Below are 25,040 nucleotides of genomic sequence, written 5' to 3' on the forward strand. Positions count from 1 at the left end.
GCGGGCTGGCTAGGTCGCTCTGTAAGTAAGGCTTTTCCCTATTAAATACCCTTATATTTCTACCTGACTCCGTATTGGTAATTTCCCACTATAATACCAAAGTCTCTTAATAAGAGGGAAAGAAGACCAATCTGTACCAACTGGGACTCAGGGGTGTTGACTCATTCAAGGTCACACAGCTGCTTTAAGCAGAGGCAGATGGGAGCCAGCTTAGGCTGCTCTGGCTCAGTTTCCCCGTCTCTTGTCTGTTGGCAGATGGTGCAAGTCAGAGTTATTGTAGGTGAGGTTCCTACAAAGAAGGGACCCCCAGACACACTGCAGCCTCCAGTTTCTGGCACAACTGACTCCCCCCCCCCCCGCCAGTACCTGGGAACACAGTGGCGGATGTGGCGGTGGCTGCTGTAGTCCCAGTGTCAGCTCCTTCTGTGGGGATGCCTAGGGTCTGTAGAGTGTGCTCTGCTGCGTATGTTTTTGCTTCATCGACATAGGCACTTAGCTTCGGAGGTGTGAAAGGGTGGCTGGAAAACACAGTCAGTCATGTCAATTATTCAGAAACGTAGGTACCCAGTCAGGTAAAGAAAAAAAAATCAAAGGAAATTTTAGCTTTTAAAGATGATTGGATAATGGGATTCTGTATGTTTTTCCCCCCTTCTGTTTGTTGTAAAAAGTTTCTATATATACACAAACGGGAATATTTGGGAATTGATCTAGGACCTTGGTAGCCGATGACATTCCTGGGGAACGCTTGTCATTTTTGCTCTATGACTCTTCTAAGGTATGAGTGGTCCCTAAAATATATAAATGCAGCCTGGAGGTAAAATCCAGAAGATGATATCCACTAACAGATCAGATCTTTGATATAAAATTTAAAAGGTGGGTCCAAGGTTTATGTAGTAAATAGCAACTTCATGAGGGTCACTTGTATCAACTTAAATGTTGCAGGAAGGAACCTGTTTTAGTCCTCTGTTCCCCTTTGATCTCTACATAGCCCTAGTGTCCCTTAGTCAGTTATCCTAGAGTCTTCACACTGTATGAAACTTTGGGGCTTTTAGACACCATCGAACAGCCAGTTAGATGAGCATCTTTCTATTTCATTACATTACAAAGGTAACAGGCTTGAGTATGTCATTCAAGTGATGATCAAATACACAAAACACACAGGCTAACCTCATTCTAAAATCTCTAGTACTGGGAGCTGGGAAAAGGTACCCACATTGCAGGATTCTGGCTGGCCAACGCTGGGATAGTTACTTTGTATAGGAATAACTGTCTTTGGTCTTGTCCAATGGCGGAATGCAGCTGGTACACTGGCTGTCCCCAGTTATTTTTCTGACAAATTTCTTCTAGTATCTACAAGAGTGAAAAAAAAGGTTTCTCCCTCAAATGTCACATTTGCATTACTTCTCTAACTTTTAGTCTCCAAGGTCTGATCTTCAGTTTCAACTAATAGAAAAGAGAAAATGTCATGTGGTTTAACGACTCATAAAATTTAAGTTGAACTCAATCTGAACTCCATTTAACCCATAAACATCTATTATCGTTCATAAAATCATTTACACACCATTTATTCCAATAGTTTTAGTTTATTCCATTATACATACATATCACACATACATGCGCTTACTAAGAGCTCCATAATTCTTCATATTTTTTGTGTATTTATTCCAGCTTTTAAGAATTTCGTGAATGTATTTGCATATTATCCCCCCACCCCAAGCCCTGGTTCACAGTGGCTTAGGAAAGTTAACTAGAGACTGTATCTTTACTTTGTGCCATTTGTCATAGGGTTTTTAACTTCACAGTTTTGAAAAAAACATTTTTGATTTTGAAAAGTTTCTAAGATGTTACGTTCTCACCTTATTTCAATTATTTTTGTTTTATGTTTATGAGTGTTTTGCTCACATGCATGGTGCCTTCAGAGGCCAAAATATCTGGAACTGGCATTACAGACAGCTGTGAGCCACTGGTTGGGGATCAGGAACCTGACTTGTGCCCTTCGCAAGAGCAGCAAGTGCTCTTAACCACAGATATATCATCCCAGCCCCTGCGTCAGTATTTCATAAAATAAACACTAATAGGTATTCACAGTGGTCATTTTTTTAAAATTTACTTGGTAATGTACCACTTTTAGCTATTTATGACAATCCGCTTTTTTTATTATCCATCTGCGTGTTTAGTTTTTCCTGCTAAAATCACCCGAAACTGAATCTTTTCTCCAAAGACTCATGTTTCCTTTACCCTAAAGCCAGTTCTGGTGGAGCTGAGGTCCTGATCCTCTGTTCACAAGCAGATTCAGTATCAAGAATGGTGCAACAGAACGATAGAACGATGTCTCCCCACTCCCCAGAGAGCCTTAGCTCATTGTTCTCATGTTAATCCAGCTGCTGTCTGCCATGACATTTTCCAGTTTATTAATTTGAAGATTGTGTTTATTTTTTCCCATTATTAAAAAGCACTTTGTGGCATCGTCTGTTGTTTATAGAGCATGCTCTGAGGTTCCCTAGCAATAGTCAGTTAGTTCTTGCTGGTAGATCAGCTGTCTGCCCCTTTTTGCCAGTTGAGCAAACATACTGAGGGGCGTGGCCTCTGCAGCTGCTGGTTGGGCAGGGCAGGTTTGAACCCCGTCTACTGGCTGGAGATTCCTACCTCTGTTGTGGGGGTTAGTCTCCAGCCACAGTGACTGGGGTGGCATGATCTTCAAATTTTCAACTATAGTTGTAAAATTTCAGAGACAAATTAGTTAAGTACCTCTCATTATGGCCAATGTAAAAGCAGATTGTTTTGTTTAGAATAACTTTTTCACCATGATACATGATATCATTGTAATTATCTGTTTATGTGTCTGTATTATCCCACTGGGTTACCATATGATTTATGATTGCAAGAACTTTTGTTTTATTCTTTTTAGCATCTCTAGGGTCTGCCACTCATGGCACACCGGAGAAGCCCAAGAAATGCTTTATTTTTAAACAAACATTTCTTGCTTACCACTGCAATAGACATTCTTCTATTTATTGTTTTCTTAATGCCCGAGTAGAGTTTGAAGAAGCATTATGCAAAGGTATATGAAAGAAAAAAACATCATCAGCTCACTCTTTCATTCTCAGGTCAAGCTCTTGGACAACTTTGCCCCCTGCTCACAGCCCGAGGCTCTTTCTTTCAAGCTGTAGTTCCACTTTTCTCCAGAGGGCAGAGACGTTTCCCTCTACATCCACAGACTGAAACTCTAGCCAGCCAGCTAAAGTGTCTTCAGAAGGAGCAGCATGTGATGCATGCCAATGGGATAACCTGGGCTGAGCAGGGACCAAGTCTCTTTTGTTGTAATTTCCAAACATGGAATTTAGTTTCCCTCATGGAACAACCTTTATAACTTTATTGGTTTCCACCAATAAAACAACCACAGTCGCACAGAAATGTAGAAACACAGACTGTTAAATGAAAGCAAATAGCAGCTACCATCATGACACTGCCCAATGAGAAGCATTGTGGAAGACTCTGTATGACTGATGGCAATTTATAGTTAAGGATTTTCTAGGTTCCATGGTGGAATGTTCTCTCTCTCTTGTTTTAGTTTTTGATATTATAATATAATGATAACATTTCTCTCTTCCCTTTCCTCTCTCCAAAGCCTTCCATATGCCCCTCCTTACTCTTCTTCAAATTTATGGCCTCTTTTTTCATTGTGTGTGTGTGTATGTGTGTGTGTATTCCTAAATAACCTTTTCTGTCTGTATGATGTTACTTGCATGTATGTTTTCAGGGCTGACTGTTTGGCACTGGACAATCAAATTGGTGTTTTCTTCCCTGGGAAATGCTACTTTTCTTGCTTCCAGCTTTATTTCATTGCCTACAGTTCTTTGAGGAGGTTAAGGTACAGGGGACTTTTCCCCATCCACTTTGGTGTCATTCACTGTTGTTCTTTTAATGCCATGTTTCTAAGAAAAGCCCTAAATAGTCTACATGACTCCTCGTCTATTTGGTTGTTGACCAGCCTGCTTTAATAAGCATTTATTCTGAGCTACGGTCTTTGCTTCATTTTATTTTCATTTAAGATTCTGGTTGACATTGTTTTTTTTCATTTTTTTTTGTCTGTTTGTTTTTCATTTTGCTGGATTTTGATTAAATGAAATGAAAGTCCTTTCAGTGCCAGAGTGGCTGCAGTCTCGACAACACTCCTGAGTGTGTGTTAAGCTGATTGTCACAGAACAGTAGCCAAGCAGGGATCATTTGAAAGACGGTTCCTGGTCCAACTTAAGCACCACTGGAGTGATATTACTTACCTGAGGAGCAAGTTTAATTCCTTGTGGTTTTAAAGAGACAGGATTCATTGGGGTGAGTTCCATCCCAGGTAGAATGTCATAAAGTTTGTCTTCTCGCTTGTCTCCTTTGACCTGGTATCCACGACCCAGGCCAGTGTATGCCAAATACCCACGGCTGCCCAGTCCTCTCACTCCCGCAGCCCCTACAGGGACATTCATGTAAATTTCTAGGAATGTAAGAAGGCATTAAACTGAATCAAACCACCAGAAAATCACCCTGAATCTTACTGTAATGGAAAAGTTAGCCCGAGTCACATTGATTTCTGCCCTGAGGATGGACAGATAACCGAAGATTCTAATGCAATGAAACTCAACATCAGGTAAGGCTCACTGTAGACTCTCACTTTCTTAAAGCTCATTGGGAAGAAAACAGTCTCTTCCAGATTGAGAAGTACACAGCCATTTAAAACTTTGTCAGAGAGAAAAGTATTTTAGTTACCCTTTTGTTAATACTTTTTTGTTTTTTTTTTGGAGATTCACTAAGGTTCAGTATGATCTTATTAAAACATCCCAACATAATATGACCACTTAAATTATAGTTAGTCTGGTATAGACTATTACTGCCATTCTGCCAGTAAGCCAGAATGAATTTGATTATCACATCCCCAATGAGTCATCAGATCAACATTTAGAAAGCATTTTTTCTTTTTGAAGTTCACTGCTCTCTCTGTTATACATTGTCAATGTGGGGCTTACGTTTCCATTGAGTTTCATACATAGATTTCTTTTGATTTTTGTTTTGCCACATTGCTACATTGATTTCCTGTTGGTGACATAAAAGAATAAACCACTAAGTTGATCACTTTTCACCCATAAATATTATTCATTGATTGCTTTTTTGTTGTTAAGGCTATATATTATTTTCCCTTGGAATGGAGTTTGTTTTTTTCTACATCACAACTGGTTGATAACATATAAGATATGTGGATTAATGATGTATTATATATATATGCATAATGTTTCAGTGGCATAATTTGTTATAATATATAGAAAATATTTTCAACAAAACCTTGATTATTACTTTTACATTGCAACTTTTAAGTCCATTGAAGAGGTCTTAAAATGCTCAATTTGTTCTTCCCTGAAAAAGAATGCAACACAAGGTAATTGTTTCCACAATAATTTGGATGGGCCTCTTTTAAGTTATACCCAAGAGTGGATTTAAATACATCCTTTGTTCCTATTTTTCAGATTGCTGTCATATGGGGAAAACAGGATTGGGATCCAGATGATGTTAGCCATAACCAAGAAAAACTACAGCAAAAGATACAAACAAGGCAGAGAAAAACTAGCTTCATATATATATATATATATATATATATATATATATATATGTATATATGTATATATATGTATATATGTATATATACACACATATATATATATATATATATAATGCATATATGTGAATTTACTGAGCTTGAATTTACTAAGCTCAGAAACCTGTTCAAATAGAGAATTCAGACATAAAATATTTTTGGTCTGACAGTGAGATTTATTTTGAATTTATTTGGTTTCCTATCTACTAAAGAAACATTAATTTTCTCAATAGTTTGGTTTTTTCAATTTTATCACAAGCAGTCAGATGTGGACACACATGCCATTACAGTTCTCAGGAGGCATAGGCAGACATTGTGAGTTCAAGGCTAGCCTGAAGTATATAGTAAATCCTTGTCACCAACATATAGACAAACATATGGAATAATAAAGGTATAACATACATATTTGGGAAAGTGTTCATATGAGAATGCCTCATATATATGAAGCATATGGATGTTAATTTTTGATTGACATGTAAAGGTGGTGCTCATCAAGTTACCATCAAGTACATAAATGCCTTCAAGTGCTTTTGCTGTTTGAGGTGGTTTCTACTGGGCCATGCTTCTCTCCCTTAAAAGTTCTGTCATCAGTCTAATCAGGTACATATTAGTGCCAGGCAGTGGTCCAATAGAGAGGAAGAAGCAGTGGGTGTGGCACTAGGTTGTATTCTGTGCATATTTTATGGGTTCATGCAAGGATCTAGTTTGTATAGACCCATTCACACCAATTTCTGACAAGTATTTTTCAATAACCAGTTGTAATGTGAAAAAAAGATAAAAATAAGAGATACTCATATATTTGATTTTTAACAAACAGTTTTCTAGCCTTTTTCTCCCAGTGAATCCATCCAATCTGTCTAAGGTTACCAGAGCTATAGTTTATAGTTCATTTGAACTATAGTTTATCAGTCATTTGAAATTTAGGAGTTACAGTAAAACCAGCACTGAATAGTGTTACCTCTGACAGAAGGGGCCCGAATGAGGGCCCTGTTGCTGAGATGTCCTTTTGTGGCTGGGAAATGAAGACTTGGAATGGCTGCATAGGCTTGGGGGGTATAGAAGACAGGAGCTCCAAGGTAGGCTGTGGTGGGGTCATAAATATGGCCCAGAGGGTAGGTGTATTCTCCTTGCATCATAGTGTTCCTAGCACCTGTGCCCCGGGTGTACCTAACATAACTGTCCTTGTCCACTGGCTTGGCCAAGGTTACTTCAATTGGGGAACCATCCAGCACCTGTTGTAGACATCAAGGAAAAGGCAAACTGAAAAGCCATTCTTACAACTCAGGGTAACACAACATGTTTACTGTTTGCTGTATTTTCACTGACTTGCAATTCTTGATGTTTTTGTCTCTTAATTAGGTTCATAATTCTGTATCAGTCGACTATTCTCTGAGTGGCTTCATTGGTAATTGCACAAGATGACAGTAGGCTTAGCAATGCTATGTTGACTACTGAATTTATAATAAGGAGAGAATAAATGAGACATAAAATTATTCAATATTTTGTATTATGTATGCTATTGTGTTTAAAATTACATAGTTACATAAGTAGAAGAAGTTGTCGATCTTTATGGGTGGTAAACAAATTACACAGCACAACCAAATGAAGGTGATGCAACCATTAACAATATCTTATCATTTATCAACACCAGTGTGATGAAGTCCTGTCAGGACTTTCCAAATGGCTCATTAGATCAGCTACACAATAAGTGAGTATTTCCAGGGGAGGGAGAGGAGCCTAGGTAGATCCTACTCAAGGAAGACGAATCTACTAAACTGTTGCATTGTCCTTATAAAGCAAATGTTTGCCTTGCTGAGAAATTGGGAGCTAATGAGTAGTGGTGCCAGGAGTTGGGATATAGGTGAAAGGGAGATTGAGAAGCATCAAGTCAGGTACAACTTAAAACATGCCCTTAGGAATTATTGCAGTAGCCAGGCAGGTGGCATGCCCCTTTAATTCCAGCACTAGGGAGACAGACAGGAGGTTCTCTGAGTTTGAGGCCAGCCTGATCTATATAGAATGAGTTCCAGGACAGTCATGGATAACTCCCTGTCTCAAAAAAGCCAAAATAAATAAGCAAATAAATAAAGAAAAAAGAAAAAAGAAAATGAAAGAAGTTTTGTAATACCTGGGGTGGGGTGGAGTCTTGGGTTTGGAGGTCAGAGAAAAATTCTCTTTGTCAGCTGGGTGAGTCTTGGGGATTGAAATCAGGTTACCAAATTTGTTTTTTTCCAGACAGGGTTTCTCTGTGTAGCTTTGTAGATTGGGCTAGCCTCGAACTCCCAGAGATCTGCCTGCTTCTGCCTCCCGAGTGCTGGGATTAAAGGCGTGCACCACCACTGCCCAGCTTAGATCATCAGATTTGATACAAGAACCCCATCTTGCTAGCCAGCCTGCACCATTTCACTGGTCTCCTTGAATTATAAATATGGTCAATACTTTACAACAGACATTCAAAGTCTCACTTTGCCTAATGAATATAAATACCCATAGGTATACTAAGAAGCCTAGGAAAAAATATTTTTATATTATGCTTAGACAACAGTTATTAGTATTTACTAGTAATGTTTATTTAATGCATAATTAGCTACATATTTGTAAACATTGTCATAGAAATGTTTAGGTACACTGGACACAATGTGACCAGTCACCCCAAGCTCCTCTTACTAGCTTGAGCTCCTTTGGAAGAAAGCAGTGCATTCAAGGTTATTGATAAATATGCAAGCAGTTTAAAATTTTGTTATGGGGAAAAAGCATTTTTAATCACCCATTTGTTAATATTTATCTGTAGATTCACTAAGGTTCTGTATATGCTTATTAAAACATGGAAATGCAATATGACCACTTGAATAATTACAGTTAGTTCTGATTTAGAGACTGTTACAGTGAATGCCACTCTTTGTGTCAGTAAATCAGAATAGATTATCCCATCCCCATACCTTCCCCACCACGATGGAGTGTCTCTTAAACTTTGAGCCAAAGTAAAGTCTCCCTTCCTTGAAAACAAAACAAAAACAACAAAAATGGCAATAACTTGGGCAGTTTTCCTCTGGAAGTATTCTGGCATGTTATTTAGTATTAGGCTTATGGTTGCTAGGCCTTTTCAATAGAAACTATATACACTTAGGCATGTTTACTAAGAGAAAGCTAGCTCATGAAGTAATAACATTTTTATGGCACTAACATGGTAATCAATGAAAAGTAATAGTTTGGTCATAGGTACATTTAAATATGAATTGATTTTGCTTTATAGTCTTTATAGTCTTTTTTTAAAATTTTGTTTCAATATTTCAGAATTGCCACTTTCTTCCCTAGAGGACTTAAGATGTTGATAGTCCCTGAGGCTGCACATGCCCCTGGCTTCCCTGTGTCTGAAGGAATCTGTGCTATGAAGCCTTTGCCCTTGTCTTCCAGATCCAATCCCCACCAATGTCCAGCCTGCACTCTGCTCTGGTGATTACTCCATATAAGGTCCTCTTCAGGGCTCCTGGGCCCTTAGCATTGTCATTGGATTTGGCCAACAAGGAACTCTGGGTAAAAAGGATAGGGAATGAGAGGACAATGAATTTAGGGTGTGTTTCCCTGGCGCCCTCTCTGAGAGGTCATCTTGGACTCACTGTATTTATTGACCAAAGACATTTCAGATAAAGCCTCAGGGTGGCATGACTCTAGATCAAAGTCCCCACGCCCACCAAAGGGACTTGTTCTCCACAGTTCTGTGTCATTTCAGTATTCGACTAACCCTCCAGCTCCTTCTCCTGTGCCTTTACTGTCAGAATTCTGTGAACTCTAGCATAAAACACTACATTTTATAATGCCTTTCCTCACATTTCCAGAGTGTATTCCTTGCCACCCATTATCTACTGGAACCCGGACTGAGAAGACTCAGTGGGTACCACAGTCTTTGGTGCAATCTGCTCTCACCAAATTTGCTCTTCTCAGATTTCTTCTGGATCTTCTTAAATTCTACCATGAAGACAGATTTGCCTGGCTGTAATATGCCCTTTTAAAGTATATTCAATTTTCATAGGGTCTTTTGCATAGTATCTACTCATTCATGATGGTTTTCTGAATGTTGATGATGAATTTCTTCATTTGAACTTTCTACTTTTAAATGATTTCTAATAACACTGAACTGACTACTTTGCAGAGATTTTTGTAGCCATTTATTATTTCTCTAGACTTTCAGTTCTTTGGCCTGCCTGCCTGCTGCATGTTCCCTGCCATGATGAGAATGGACTCACTTCTGAAACTATAAACAATACCCCAATTAAATGGTTTCTTTTGTAAGAATTGCCTTCACCATGGTGCTTCTTCACAGCAACAGTATAGTAGCAAGGATGAGGAAACATCTTGAAAAACTTTAATCCCCTCTTCCTAAGAAAATTGAGGGCTGGTGACTTGTCCAAGTCAGAAAAAAAAATGAGTTAGGATTTGCTATTTAGACACCTCTTTGTTCTCTTTATCTTTTTTCTGTTATTTCTCTTTTGTGCATCCCCAAAAGACAGCTGTTGGAGATGGGCAAAGCTGGGGTAAGATGGACTCCTGAGATTAGTCTTTGGTATAGCATGTCCATATCAAGCTTGGATGGAATCTGTATGCATTTTTCTACTACATTACCTTGCCATTTAAAGCTTTCATAGCTTCAACTGCATCTTCTCGGTTACTGAAATGCACAAAAGCATAGTCTCTGATCTTCTTCACCCGTTCCACAGCGCCTGTGGATATAATGCCAGCAGCACCATTAGCAAACTGAGACAGTGATGTGGTTAGCTTCCAAGTGTGTAAGCACCTTGTGAAACTCCTTTGTGTGTCAAGGTTTAAAATGCTGTATAGTCAACATGAGTTTTTGCTTGCCATAAAATACTTATAATCTTACTAATTAGAAATAGTTATAAATTATGTTTTCTAATTCCTAGATTATAAGACAATGAAGGGTAAGAATGGTATCTTTTTATGTGTTATGAAATATAAAAGATAACACTAAAGGTAAAGTATTATTAAATTGACTTGAATCCAGTTTTTGGTCGTCTTATACACATACTCAACTCATTTATTGCAAAGTACTGTTTCATCTGAGAGGTTTAAAGCAAGGTATAGGAGTAAGAATGTGAAAATGGAGCTAGAACAAAGTGATTGATTTCTGAAGAGTGACCTGCTGCATGTAGGTATTACTACTGCATGCATGGAGAGGAGAAACAGGTATATCCACCAGCTGCTGAATTCTTCCCCCAGACTCTGTTGTGGAGATGAAACATTGCAGTGCAATAATTCATGGGAGCGAGAGAAGGTAGAACTTCACAGCCTATCCCCATTGGTCAAAATTTACCCCAGGAGTATAATTTACCCTCTGCCTCCATGTGGTTACATGAAATGCCTGATCCCAAGTTGTAGCACGAATTTATTTGTTAGATCATAAAGTGTCACCACACCAAGTCCTGTGCTGGAGCACTCATTCAAGTCTTCTGAGAAGAGAAGGAAACTCTGGGTATGTGGGTGGGCAATGTCACAGAGAACCTGATGTGTTTTCTGTGACAGCCTATACACTTCAGTACTATTTTCCTTATTTCTGAGATGACATAAAAAATGTTCAGTGACTTTTCTCAAGTTCATTTGCTGGTAAGTGATTGTGGTTTCAATATAGTCTGATTCTGGACACTGTGGAAGACTGAGGTTAAAGACTAACTTGCTACCGTTAGAAATTTTATACTCATGCCCCTGAAAATACCCTATTTTATTTTCTATAAAATAATTATGGAATTTAGGGAGACTTTGGCAGTGTGTTATGTTAATTTTTGTTAAATTAATTTAACTTTTATGGTAAATATTAGGAGACTATGATTCAGACAAAGGTGGATTAATAATTCACAAAGCACACAGATAAGGTCTAGGGTTATATGTCCTACACTCTTTTTTTGTGATTTTTTTAAAAACTGAAATTAGAAACAAGCTTGTTTTACATGTAAATCCCAGTTCCTTCCCTTCCCCTCCACCCCTGCCCCCACACTGACCCACTGTCCCATCCCCTTTCAGCTCCCCAGGGAGGGTGAGATCTTCCATGGGGTTTAAAGTCTGTCATATCATTTGGAGCAGTGCCTAGGCCCGTGTGTCTAGGCCGAGAGAGTATCCCTGTATGTGGAATAGGCTCCCAAAGTCCATTCATATACTAGGCATAAATACTGATCTGTACCAAAGGTCCCATAGATTGCCCAGGCCTCCTAACTGACACCCATGTTCAGGGGGTCTGGATCAATCCTATGCTGGTTAATACCTTTAAGTTAAAAAAAAATGTTGTTTCTGGAATAATGTCTGAAATCTAAGATAATTTCTGTCTGTAGTATGGGAATATTGGGAAAAGTTAGGTATGTATTAATTCTACCTTGTTTCTGAATATACACAAGGATTTGCAATTGACACCAGTTATACCACTGTAGAAATAGCAAAATAAAACAAGATCTATTTTCTCAGAAATGATTACACATGATACATTTGTACAAACCCCATTTAGTCTTTAAAGAGACCAGAGTAGACCTCCATGTACTCAAATGGAAGGATCCAAACACTATTGTCTGTTTCTAAAATTTATAAGAGGATAAGATATATGTGTCTGTTCTAAATATCTCAACCCACACACAAATTCCAGTATGCCTATATCCATAGATATCTGGAAAGGTAGAGATCAGACTGCTAGAAATGGTTACTTCAGGAATGGAGAGAAGTATCATGGAGAATGTAAATATTTTACATATTTATTGTATTTTTAGTTGTGTGCATATGTGTGTATGTGTCTGTAGTTATGTGCCTGTGAGTGCAGGTACCTGTGGAGACCAGAAGAGGGTGTTAGATCCCAGGGAGCTCAGGCTACCTGATGTGCATGCTGGGAACTGAATGGGGGTCTTCTCCAAGAGCAATGCAAGCTTTTACCTCTGAATCATCTCTCCAGCCCCAAGAATGAAAACATTTTAATTGGCATAGTTTTATAAATATTAGCCATTTTAATTTAGTTTATCATGTCAAAACATCCAGAAAGCAGCATACCCCATTCTTAAGTGGAAAGACTGCTGTGAATGTTGATGGTATTAAGTGAAGAATAGTAGTTACACCAAGATGCTGGATGCTATCTTTTAATTGTAGTTGATGACTCGGTTTTCAAAACAAACTTCTTCTTTAGTTGTCGCTTAAGTGGAAACTTGTTTCACTACCACTTGAGCACACTGGTTACCTTTCAGCTTATATTAACTAGGGTGTCTTTTAAGCATCTAGGCTTTCTTCATTTACCCATAGTTCTCAGGGTCCCTTTGATGTCATGCTATTTTCAGGAAGAAGAGGAAGAGGAGAAAATCCTCTCTCTCAGACTCAAGGCCACCAAAGCATTTAGTTCTGGCACTCTACTGTATGGTCCAATGACTATGAATTACCTTCCTTTGGTAATTACACATTGGGTGGCAAGTAATCTAAGTCTAAAATTTACAACTTTGCAGGCATTTGCTTGTCTCTTCCCTAAGTAGTCAGCTCTTGGCTTCTTATGACAATCATTATACAGAGCAAAATTAATCTGGCTAGACTGAGAAAATTAAATAAAGGCACATAAGGAGCACAAGGCATATAATTAACTGAGCTTTTAGGTCCATCTCTTCATTACTTCTGTGTGGCATGGAGTGAGGACAATGGCTCCATTCCACAGCTTGTGTTGATGAACGAGAAGAAAGGAGTCAGCTAGGATGGCCTTTGTCCTTCCATTCCACTCTGCACCCCTAATCTATCTATAGTTTTCCGAGGGGGGTAATATGTTTGCTTTAGCCACAAAAAATACACCTTCACTTACCTCTTACCTAGTGCCAAGGATACAATAGCTAGTCTCTTAGTAAATACACACAGCACCAAAGTATTATCAGCCCATTTCCATATGCTCCCAGCACCCACATTAGTCATGTAGCATTTGTGTTGATAATGGGTTTGGGTGTTCTGAAATTCTTGCTAATGTTTCAATCATTATGCCTGTTTTGGAACGATAATATCCAGACACCTCTGCTTATGGAAAGCTTCCTTTGAGAACCTCTGAGCACAGAAAGTCAATTAGAAGGTAAGGGTTTGAATAACACAATGTTGATTTCTCCCATCTAAGAATTAACCAGGCCTAGCCATACTTAAAGATCAAATAAGAACCAGCACATTCAGGGTCATAGACTAGCTTCTGTGTAATAGCAGTGGCCATATGTATTGCGTGCACTCAAAGATGATCCATAGGCTGTAATGCTAAGATTTCTTTATTCAGATAAACACTAGCCCAAACACAAGCCAGAGAGTGCCCAGAGGTTGCAAGCTAGAGTGGCCAGAGAGAAGGGGCACCAATGTGTTCGTGGCCTCTTAAGAATTGCCTTCACATCATCTTCGCCCTCCCCTGACCACGCCCTCATGGGCGTGGCCAGGCACACCTGTAGGGGCTACTAGGAGGCGGGGCTACAGTGCCTCCCTACACATATACCTCACTTCAACATACTCCTCCCTAGGGCTTGCAATCAGTTCCCATGGGTAGTCCATCAGCAAAAAACTAGATCTGTGCTCAGAACACAGGAGTTTGAAAAAAACTCAACCCACTAGCATTAGCTTCACCTGGGAACTTAAATACAGACATGTAGACTTAACCAGATGGGTAAGCAATCTGTGGTTTTAGCAGCCCTCCAGTTGAGTCTGTTACTGCTGAACAGTTGAAGGAATCAGATTTCATAGAATGACAACTTAGACTACATGAGGACAAAATATTGATGGCTCCGGGGTTTTTGTGGCGATTGCCATTCATTTTCCAGAGTATCAATGTAGCATTTTCCCAGAGCAGTCAGGGTTCAAATTATATTCAGGGAAATACATGTTTTCAGGAAATATTCAAGTTCCTCCAAAAGACCTAAACTTTAAAAAGAAAATTTCAATGTTTTCTCTTTCCACAAATTTTCTAGTATAGCCTAGTATAGCCTCAATATACTAGGTCCTTGCACTGGAAAATATATCTGTGGCTTTAATGTTTTTCTCCCTGTAGGACCATCACTAATTGTTCCTATTCCTCTGTAGCAGGTGAATCAGGATAATCTACTCATTGTAAGCACCATTATAGAACTCTGAGGGCTGTGCTGCTGGCCCAGGAAGTGCCCTAGAAATTTGGGAATACTTTAGGCTGAGGACAAAGAAGGATAATATAGTAATGCTGGGGGTGGTAGTGGTTAGAGACATGGAGGAGGGATGAAGAGGCAGAGAAGGGACAAGTTGGTATTCTTTGTTTTCTTATAGCTTCTAGAATCCGTGTCTAGTAATAAACAAATGTAATAATAATAAATAAATAATATCAAATAATATGAATAAATAAATAATAAGTAATAAATAATGAATATGCAGGCTGGACCAATAACCATTCACTATAAAAAAACCCAGTCTTTTGGCAGTTTCTCATTCTAACCTCTTTTAAAACAAAAGCAATATTTTACTTAGACAAGAAAATAAGTATTGTTCACTCTGGGAAAACAAAACATAACCCAGAATAGATGAAACACACACATACATACTAGCTCCTAGGCCTACACAACTCCATTGGCTTGCAGCACTCCTCTGTATGTGACTTGTCTTAAACACGACTCTTCTCTTGATTCCAAGAGTAGGATGACTTAGCTATCGCTTTCCTGTAAATTCCTTCCATGCGCAGCTCACATCTGTTCATTCCTCCCACAGTGCATGGCATTTTGGAGCTACCGAAGAAGCAGCAGCTGCCTGAATGAATAAGTGAATGGAATGAGCACAGGTGTGGGGGTTCATAGAGCTGTTAAATCTGGGGTCTTCCAGCTGCTAGCTGTGTGACCATTTAACTACTCTGGGCTCTGGTTTTTGTGTGTAGAAAATAATAAACACCATGAAGGAACCTCCACGCTAGGGCCATTATGATGAATGGATGGTATGTGGTGTGAACACACCCACTCTAATTCTAGTGCATTTGTTTTTGCAGTTTCTGTATCAGTTATGGAGTCACAGCTGTTGGTATGTAGCCACACCATGATACTAAATGTCAGGAAAGGAAGACTTCTTGAGGTTGAAGGAAGGTTAATGTTTGAGAAGTCTTTAAAAGGAAAAAAAAATGCTATCCCTGCTAATTATCTACAAAGCAAACCATAAGCTTATCATCCTATTATACATGTAGCATTGTATCCATTTACAGTTAGAAACAGACAATCTGAGAATTCAAAGACTGTCAGAGGCTTAACATAACAGCACCACAGCCCACACTTGTCAGCATCCTATCGAACTTGCCAGAAGCCCAAGAAACTCTCGGTTGTGGGAAGATGTTTCTATAATAATCACAGGCTGGAGTGACTGAGTATGTTCCCAGGCATACTGATGGAAATGACTGGAGATACTTTTGGCTGTTATCTGGGGTAGGTTGTTAGAGCTGGCATGTGGTAGGAATGGAACTTGCATTTTGCTCAATACCCTAAAATCTACCTACTGATACTTATCACCAAGGATGATTTGTTCCAAAATTTCTGGGAAACCTTGCGTTGGTTAGACCTCCAGTAAGAGGCAGGCATCACTAACATAGTAAATGTTTACTTAGTTCACAGTCTGAAGGTCTGGGGACTGAGGAACTACCTAAAGGAAGAAGAACTCAGAGTTTAGTTTAGCAGAAGTAATGTGTACTATTAAGTAACCACACAAGTAAATATAAATCATAATATTCCTAAATGCTGTAGGACCATATGTCTCTGTCTGATCCTCAAATGGAAAAATAATTGAACAATATGCAACCAAGTAGGAGAAGGGGCTTAATAAAAGATGTTCTCTTTAATGTCATGGGTAATAACCTTTGGCCCAAGTGCTTTTAAAGTACAGTTTGAAGAGGTAATTACTCATGTGTCCTACCTGGTTTAATACTGTTGAATTCTTTTTCAATCATCTCTTCCGAGGTAGACAGCATGAGATTCCTTACATACAGGATTTTCACTGAAGACATCGTGTCTTCATCAACTTCGACTTCTGGCTCTGCCCAGTCTACTGCAATAGGATGTCCCCACAACTGAATTCTCCCTGTTGACAATGATCAGAAGAATGATTAATTATTTAGAAATCAGGACATCATCTCAGCTCACACAGATGGTCTTTTAAATTGAGCTGACCGTTAAGGTCTTAAATGACTAAGACCACTAAAAAAGATTACTATTGATTTTAAGACATTCAAATAATGCAAGAGTTGGATAGAAGAGACTTCTGTGTGACTAGTGGCTTATCATAATGATCGAATGTAAAGAGAAGTAGGATGTGGTTTGAAATGGAGGAGAAGCGAGGAAGCGGTGGGCACACGGGACTCTCAGGACAGCTTTTACAAGGCGGGGGTAATTTTAAGGTGAGATAATAAAAGGGAAGAACAGCTGAGAGTGGATTTAGTGCCCAGACACAGAGTCTGACTCCATGAAGCATTAAGAGGTCACTGGGACAGCATCCTCTGTAGTTGAACTATATTGTCTATTAGCTGGAGACCACCAATGAGACATTTACAAATGCTTGGGTAGGAGCAAGTATTCTTTGTTCTCTGTCCCTCATGCTTGATCCAGGGCTCAGACCAACTGTGTTCCTTCTGCATCCTCTGTCTGAACACGGGGAATTTGGGACCTCACAGATAACCTATTTTTAAAAATCCTGATTCAGAGAAGACTTAAGGAAAAGTTGATGATAAGAAACTTAACTCTTCTTCAAAAAGTAGTTGCAGTCCAAGTCAGCACACACTCCTGTTCTCTTACAGTGGTCACTTGCTGGATGTTTCTCACTATATTGTGTATTTCCCAGGAGCTTCTCAGCTCTTTCTGATCCTGACCTTGTGGAAGGAGGGGCGACACCAGTTTTTACAGCCTCAAAGTGGATCACTTGACAGAGGAATTTCCCTTTAATTACTTCTCTCCCCTTTGGGTTTTACCACTCAGCACCCAGATTCCTGGAGGGTCCTTGTTGAAGTGGTGAGATAAGGATGAGAAATCAACTCAATTTCCAAATTTTATGGGAAATCTGTTTTTTTCCCATTTATTGATTGGAAGCAAGCTGTATTTTGCAGAGAGCACAGAACATGACCAGGGGAAGAAAATATCCATCCTTTTATTCCTTAACAACCAATCATGATCTTTGACATAGGTGCCAAGGGTATGCAACATAGAAAGTATCATCTTTTTAATAATAGCACTAGGGAGCATTGGGCATAATGGTTCTTGTGAGGCTGAGGCAGGAGTAGCTCAAATTTGAGGCCAGGCTGTGCTAAATAACACAATTAAAAAAACACAACAAAATTAGTGGGTAAAGTGGGTATCACAATCCATGTGTAGATATCAGGCCTTTATTCTTTTTTATATATAATTTTTATTTAGAAATAATCTTCTTTTATGTATCAATCCCCCGTTCCCTCTCCCTCCCATTCTCCTACTCCCTCCCCTAAACCCCAGCCCACCCCACACACTCCCCAACAGGCCTTTGTTCTAAAAACAGTAAGCCAGGGCTGGAGAAATGACATTTGCTGCTCTTCTAGAAGGCCTGCTTTCAGTTCTCAAAACCTACAGGGTGGCTCACAGCTGTCTGCTAACTCCAGTCCCAATGGATCCAGCACATTCTTCAGGCCTCCACAGGTACCAGGCACTCACTTGATATATTGGTGTACATGCAGGCATGACACCCCCATACACATAAAAAATAAATTAAAAAAAGAAATACTAACTCAAATGGATAAAAGACCTAGATGTCAGAGATGAAATCATGAAACTACTAGAAGAAAACACAGGATAAACACTTCTTCACACTGGTTTGGGTAATGGTTATTCTTTTGGCAATGATTCCAAAAGGCACTGGTAATAAAGTAAACAGAGGCTAACAGAGTCAGATGAAATTAAAAAGAACCACCTGGCAAAGGAAACAAGGTGTGGAGAGACAACCTAAGAAGACTTTTCAGTAGAAGGAAAAAATCTGAATAAAATGGCAAAATATTAAGTCCAAGTCACTAAGAGACTACGGATGCTCTCTCTGTGAGCCTTGGTCACTGGCTAGTGCACTATGGGAAAGCTGCAACACAAAAAAGATCCATCACTTTAATAAATTCGGCAATTTCTAGATTTTATACAGTCTTTCTCCACTCAGAAGCTAGCATCTAAATGTTGAAAGCTTCTAACAGACTAACACTACTGTTTTGTTTTGTATTTAAGAGTATGCAGGAATTCAGAACCCAGAAATAAACTGAATACCAAAGCCATTGGTATCTAATTGTTGACAAATGTGTCAAAAACATGCAGTGGGGGAAGAGAAAAAAGCCAGCCTGTTCAACAAATAGAGCTGGAAAAACTGGATATCCAGAAGAATGAAATTAGATCCATACCTTTATCTCTGTTTAAAAAACAAAACAAAACAAACAAAAACAAAACCCAAAGTGGATCAAAGGACCTTAATTTGAAACCTAAAACTGCTAGTGGAAAACATAGGGAATACACCTCAGAAAGAACTTTCAGAACAGAGCGCCAATGGCTCAGGAACTGGCCCCAAGAATCAGCAAGTGAGATCATAAGAAATTAAGAAGTTTCTGCATGGCAAAATAATCTATCAGCAGAGCAAGTGGGCAGCCCCCGAGATGGGGATGGTAAAAATCGTTACCAGCTATACTTCAGAAAGGTGGCTAATATTCAGAATTTGTGAAGAAAACTGAAAAAACTAAACACTCCTCCAAACTGCCAGTCAGCAAAAGTGCTAATGAACAGAGACAGTTCTCAGAAGACATAACAAAACAAAATAAAATAAGACAACAAACAACAAATGGCCAACAAATACTTTTAAAAGTGCTCAACATCCCTTGTACAGGAAAGCATATTTTGAAACTGTCTTGTTTTGCCAGTTCCACAGTCACTTTCCTGTGGGTCCTGCATGTCCAATTTATACAGCAACAAACAGTCCAGGCAAGAGCAGTTTCTTGCCCAAATGGCTAATCTTGCCATGTTGAAGGTAAACTCCATAATGAGTTTCTTCAATGCCCATCCTCCTTTCTGATGTAATTGGTGTGCCAGGAGCAGTTGTGTCTCATTGCCAAGAAAAACCCTAAACCATTTAAATGCCATATATTCTGTCTCAAATACATCTCTGTGTATCTAGAAAACCTAACTGACCTAATTATAAGTTTTGACTATTACAGGTGACTATATAATCTGTATTTAATTATGCATTATATTTTTAAAAGATCTGTACAAACGCAATACCTAAACAAGAGGAGAAATATACATATCACAAAACTGACCTCAAATTGTTGGGTTTTTAAACTCAAGAATTGATGTGGGTGCCCACATGTGTGGCTGGAGCACCTGCAAAGGTGTCTAAGAAGAATGTTTATGTTTCTTCTCTCCAGTTCGATGGCAATGTTTTAGAAATTGGGAAAGACATTGATAATATGTTTGCCAGTTGTCCATGGGATGGTGTACTACAAGCTGCTGAGTGTAGTATAGGTTGAACATAGCACAATTCTAACTAGCCTGTGCATTTAGTCTACATGAAGCTATGTCTGTGATGAATTTGTTTAATCTTTTTTTCACCCTTTTAAAATTTTTACTTTCCATTTTTCTGTTAATTTGTTTTCAGATTTGTTTTATCATACGGAGATTACTCACTGAGGATTCTCCGTAGGATGGCTACTGGTAAAAGTTCTCCTGATGTACAGATGTGTAACTTTCCAAAGCACATCTGAGAAAACTTTAGAGAACTAAAACAACTGGGAGAAAAATGAGTAAGACGAAGGGCTGAAAGGCAGCCTAGCAAGGAAGCTCAAACACTGCCTACAGAGGCCTGCAGTCTGCATGGAGCATAACACAGCCTAGGAGGGTGGAGCACAGCATAACTCAAGAGGGATGCTCACCTGGCAGCAGCCTCCTCCTAGCCATGGCGGCTGCACGGTGACTCTCATATTCCACAAAGGCAAATCCCCGGTTTTTGGTTTTATCTGCCGCGCTTGGGTAGACGATGACGTCAACAACTCCTTCCGTGACCTTTTTCATCTCTAATAAGATTTCTTCTCTCTTTTTGGTTTTGGGGATTCCTCCCACAAACAATCGGCAGTTGTCCACACTGGCACAGACTCCTAGGAGCCGCCCATTCCTAAGGGGGAAAAAATGCAGTTCTCGTAGGTGAGAATCCACGTGTAACGGAGGTTTGCTAATGTGTACCACTTTCAAAGACTGTTTCCTTTAGAGGTCCAAGGATGTTTCAATACAGACTAACACCCTTTTCTCTGGTGGCTTGAAACCAGGGCCTTGCAGTGCCTGGTAGATTAGGCCACTGGTCTATATACGCAGTCCTGACCTCGGAACTTTTTAAGAAAGAAAAATAGACGAAAAGCTTATTATCACCTGGTCTCTTTAGACTGGATATGGGTTCTCCACTTGCCGTCGGTTCTCACCGCTTCCCCATATCCCAGTACCAAGGCTGCTATACTAGGCGCTGTTCCTCACTTCTCCTTAACCTATGCCACTGGGGTTTGCCACGCCTCATGATTCATGTATATCATCACCAGGCTGAGAAGCTGTTCTGATGTGATCATTATTAACCCTCCCCAACCCCAATGAAAGCAAAATTGAAAAGAACCAGCAAAATTGTTCAGTGGGTAAAGTTACCTGTTACTAAGCCTGTTAATCTGAATTCTATCTCTGGACTCAATGGAGGCAGGCTAGAATGAATTCATTCCACACTCATGGTACACACACATACACACACAAAGTAAATAAAATAAAATAAAATAAAATAGAAATAGTCTCTTGTCAGTAACAGATGATTTTCCTATGTTAGTTGTCCCATACAAAAGAGCCTGCAGGATGAGTAACATAGGCGTGATTGCTGTTTTAAGGACAACTTGAGATTCCAAGAAATGAAGTGATTTGGTTAAGGGTCTTACTGATTCTGAGAGGTAAAATTGGCCCCAGGGCCTCGTTTATTCTACTTTGTGGCTTTGCCTATTAGTAAGATAGAGGTGCCTTCGCTGGCATGGATAGCTGACAAAAGACTGAACAGTGCTCCTCTGAAATAGACAGCAAACAAAAGTGAGGCCCAAGCCGTAGGTATGAAGATGGTCACCATCATTAAAACATCCAAACTGTAATGAGCAGTGTCTCACAGCACAGGCATGTTCTAAGGCAGCTTTGGTGAGATGATATTTTCTTGTGCCTGGACACTGACTCATTGAGCACCATAGTACATTATCCCTGACTTTTTAAAACTACTTTCCTAGTTTTAAGTGTATGAGTCTTTTGCCCACACCTATGTGTGTGTATCAGAAGAGTGTTTTGGATTTCCTGGGACTGGTGTTTCAGACAGTTGTTAACCATAATGTGGGTGATGGGAACCGAATCAGATCATCAACAAGAATAGCAGTGCTCCTAACTGCTAAACCATCTCTAAGGCCCTGACCCTTGGCATCTGATCTTTCCATGCCGATGAACAACGGTCAAATCATCCAAAAATGTCTTCTCCTTTCTAAGTGTCTTCTAAGGGTGGACATTGTTGCTTCTGGCTGAGAACCTGTAGTAAAGGGAAGATGGGCTTTCATACTGAAGGATGCTCTGCAGCCATTAACAATAATAGTAACATGGAAACATGTTTGGCAATCACGAAGCACTCTACATTACACTGATCAGTTTTTTTTTTTAAAATAAAGAATGTAAGAATAAATATGTGCCATTCTGTTTAAAAATATGTAGAAAATCTAGAAAGATAATCAAGTATCAACATAGTATCTTAGGCACTAGGGTTATGGATGAATAGTTTTTTGGGTTTTTGTTTGTTTGTTTGTTTTTTTCAAGACAGGGGTTCTCTGTGTAGCAGCTCTGACTGTCCTGGAACTTGTTTTGTAGACCACGCTGGCCTTGAACTCACTGAGATCTGCCTGCCTCTGCCTCCTGAGTTCTGGGATTAAAGGGGTACACCACCATGCCCAGTGTGGATGAATAGTTTTAACTTGTATACTATTTGCTTTTTTGATGTTTTATATGTGTTAAATTAGGCTATGGGTTTTATAAATAACTTGAATTACTGAAAACAATGAAGTATCCTTAACAAAAACTCCTTGCTTGTCATGAGTAAAAGGTCTTCTCTAGGCAAGTGGGAGACCAGTCTGCTTTTCTTGGAACTAGTGGCTCTTGATTGTCAGGGGTCACTGTCTGGCTATTGCTTATCCTTTGCAGAGGAGCCAAGGGCAGGAGTCAGAATTGACAAACCCATCTCACTCTGACCACATTTTGCAGAGAATGTGCTTTCTTGGGTGAGAATGGGGTTCATAAAGTCATCTTCCTGTTGTCTTTTGATTTATTATTTCATTCTGTTTTATTTAGGCAGAAGCTTAGGCTGTTGGTTCCAAACTCAACCAACTATGACCTTGATCTTCCAATTCTTCTGCCTCCCTTTCCCAAGTGCTGGGATTGCAATTGTATACCACCATACTGGCTTATGTGGCCCCTGGATTAAAAGTCAGGCTTCGTGCATGCTGGGTGGGCTCTAGTAATGTGTATTTTAAATTTAGCCCTAGTTATGTGTATTTTAAATTTTACTTAAGAAAGCATAAATACATCTCTCACTTATTTAGAGATCATATTTTGATGGCTTGTGGGCTCTTCCGGTATCAGTTGCTAATGGGAGGAGTCTAAAATGTCTAAATTGTATGACTGGCCAACATCCTTTCCCAGAATTGCCTGGAGACAAAATGCAATTTCTCACAAGCTTAGGACATGACTTTAATGTCTGCAGAAGCCAGGCATTCAGAGGATGCTCTGTGAATATTTGATGGGGAGGAAGATGATGTGATAACCGTGGATCTTTTCTGGGTAATAGCCTCATCCATCCCCTGAGAAATAGTGGCTGACAGCAAATTACAGGTTCTTGTTCCTTTCTGGAAGGAAGATTTTCTCTCCAGCAGACTGACCAAGGCAGAACGGAAGTTGTGAAGGAAGCTCTGGGTCTCTTCCTGACTAGTTCATATTGAATTTATCCCACCTCATAATTTGTAAAGGTTCTCTGTTCCTTTACTTTGCTTCTGGCTTCCAAGAGGAGACTGGCCTGTGATCTTGGCCACTTTCTCTTTCCAAATTCTTTACCATATTTTTTTTCCTTTCTTTCCTCCCCACTTCCCACTACTGTAATTGCCAGTTATCTTACAGAGCACCTGGTCCTTTGAGGTGCAGAGATTTAGCTATTTTATCTTAATTCTTTTTATGACATCTTATGAGTTTTCTAGAAAAGACAGTGAAATTCAAGAGGAGACTGTTAATGAACAGTCATCTCAGTAGTGCAATGGTATTTATTTTTTAAACCTTCTCTATTTTCAGTAGTATTGGCTGGCCCCAGTGGGTAGCTATGGATTGAATAGATACCCCAAGTTATCAGTCTCCTACACAACCAATTCCATGTGCATTTCAACTCAAAAGGCACTTTGGGCTAGCCCTTACTGATATTTCATCCTTCTTTCACAGAAGACCCAGGGAAGGGAATCTTGCCATCCCTGAAACCACAGAACTAGGACATGAGTTCTGTTTGAGGGGCTACCTTAATCTAGCAGAACTATTTTTTAAAAATGGTATAGCTCTTAATTTGTTTTAAAAATGTTTGTTTGTTTAGCTTTATGTGTATGTGTGAGTACCCACATGCATGTATATGCATCATATTTGTGCCTGATGCCTAGGCGGCTATGAGATAAAGTCAGAACCCCTGGAATTGGAGTTATAGGCACTTGTTATTTTCCATGTGGGTGCTGGGAACTGAACTCAGGTCCTCTGCAAGAACATCAGGTGCTCTTTAACCATTGAGCTATCTTTCCAGCCCCCTGAATGCTTTTATTTGTGATTTCATCATAAAATAATTTTTTATAATTCTGATATTTGAAAGCAAGGTTAAATTATAGTTTTGCATAGCTCTTTCCACATTTGTTAGTGTATATTATTTTTGTATGATGTTTGGAACATCTCTGTGTGATGTGACCAAGTGCAAGGATAAAAGCGATGTTCTGAGAAGGTAAAGGGGAAAACACTCTAGGTCTCCTAATTGTGAATATAGTCTATACATCACACAGATTTCTTTTGGGTTTGTAGAGGTATGTGTGGGAGGGAAGGCATATTTGTGCTTTCTCTCAGACTCTTTCAGAATCCAACCTTAAGATTGACTAGCTGAGCAGTGAAGTTTGCCACAGCCAGTCATTCTTTATGTAACTGAAGCTGGATTTTTGGTGGTGCATGCCTTCAATGCCAGCACTTGCAAGGCAGAGGCTAGCAGATCTTTGTGAGTTCAGCGCCAGCCTGGGCTACAGAGTGAGTTCCAGGATGGCCAAGGCTAGCTTTTAATCACTTCACAGGATTATAAGGATGCTTGTGACCTCATG

The 25,040-nt window shown here is 39.5% G+C and overlaps 1 protein-coding gene across 2 annotated transcripts in view; it reads right to left on the reverse strand.

Moving 5' to 3' along the window:
• The window catches only part of A1cf (APOBEC1 complementation factor), a 45,562-nt gene that overhangs the window by 3,580 nt on the left and 16,942 nt on the right, over positions 1–25,040 (reverse strand). Inside the window, exons 4-10 of one of the 2 annotated variants that reach the window (XM_035443094.1) lie at positions 20,541–20,779; positions 16,538–16,702; positions 10,259–10,356; positions 6,597–6,870; positions 4,281–4,462; positions 1,214–1,350; positions 367–518 (exon numbers count right to left, since the gene is read on the reverse strand). In XM_035443094.1, coding sequence (XP_035298985.1) covers positions 367–518; positions 1,214–1,350; positions 4,281–4,462; positions 6,597–6,870; positions 10,259–10,356; positions 16,538–16,702; positions 20,541–20,779 — 1,247 coding nt within the window. Of the gene's footprint in view, positions 1–366; positions 519–1,213; positions 1,351–4,280; positions 4,487–6,596; positions 6,871–10,258; positions 10,357–16,537; positions 16,703–20,540; positions 20,780–25,040 lie in introns of both variants that reach the window. The other variant, XM_035443093.1, reaches the window with a different exon arrangement.

Source organism: Cricetulus griseus, chromosome 3, assembly GCF_003668045.3.
Source record: "Cricetulus griseus strain 17A/GY chromosome 3, alternate assembly CriGri-PICRH-1.0, whole genome shotgun sequence".
In the NCBI taxonomy this organism is placed as follows: Eukaryota; Metazoa; Chordata; class Mammalia; order Rodentia; family Cricetidae; genus Cricetulus; species Cricetulus griseus.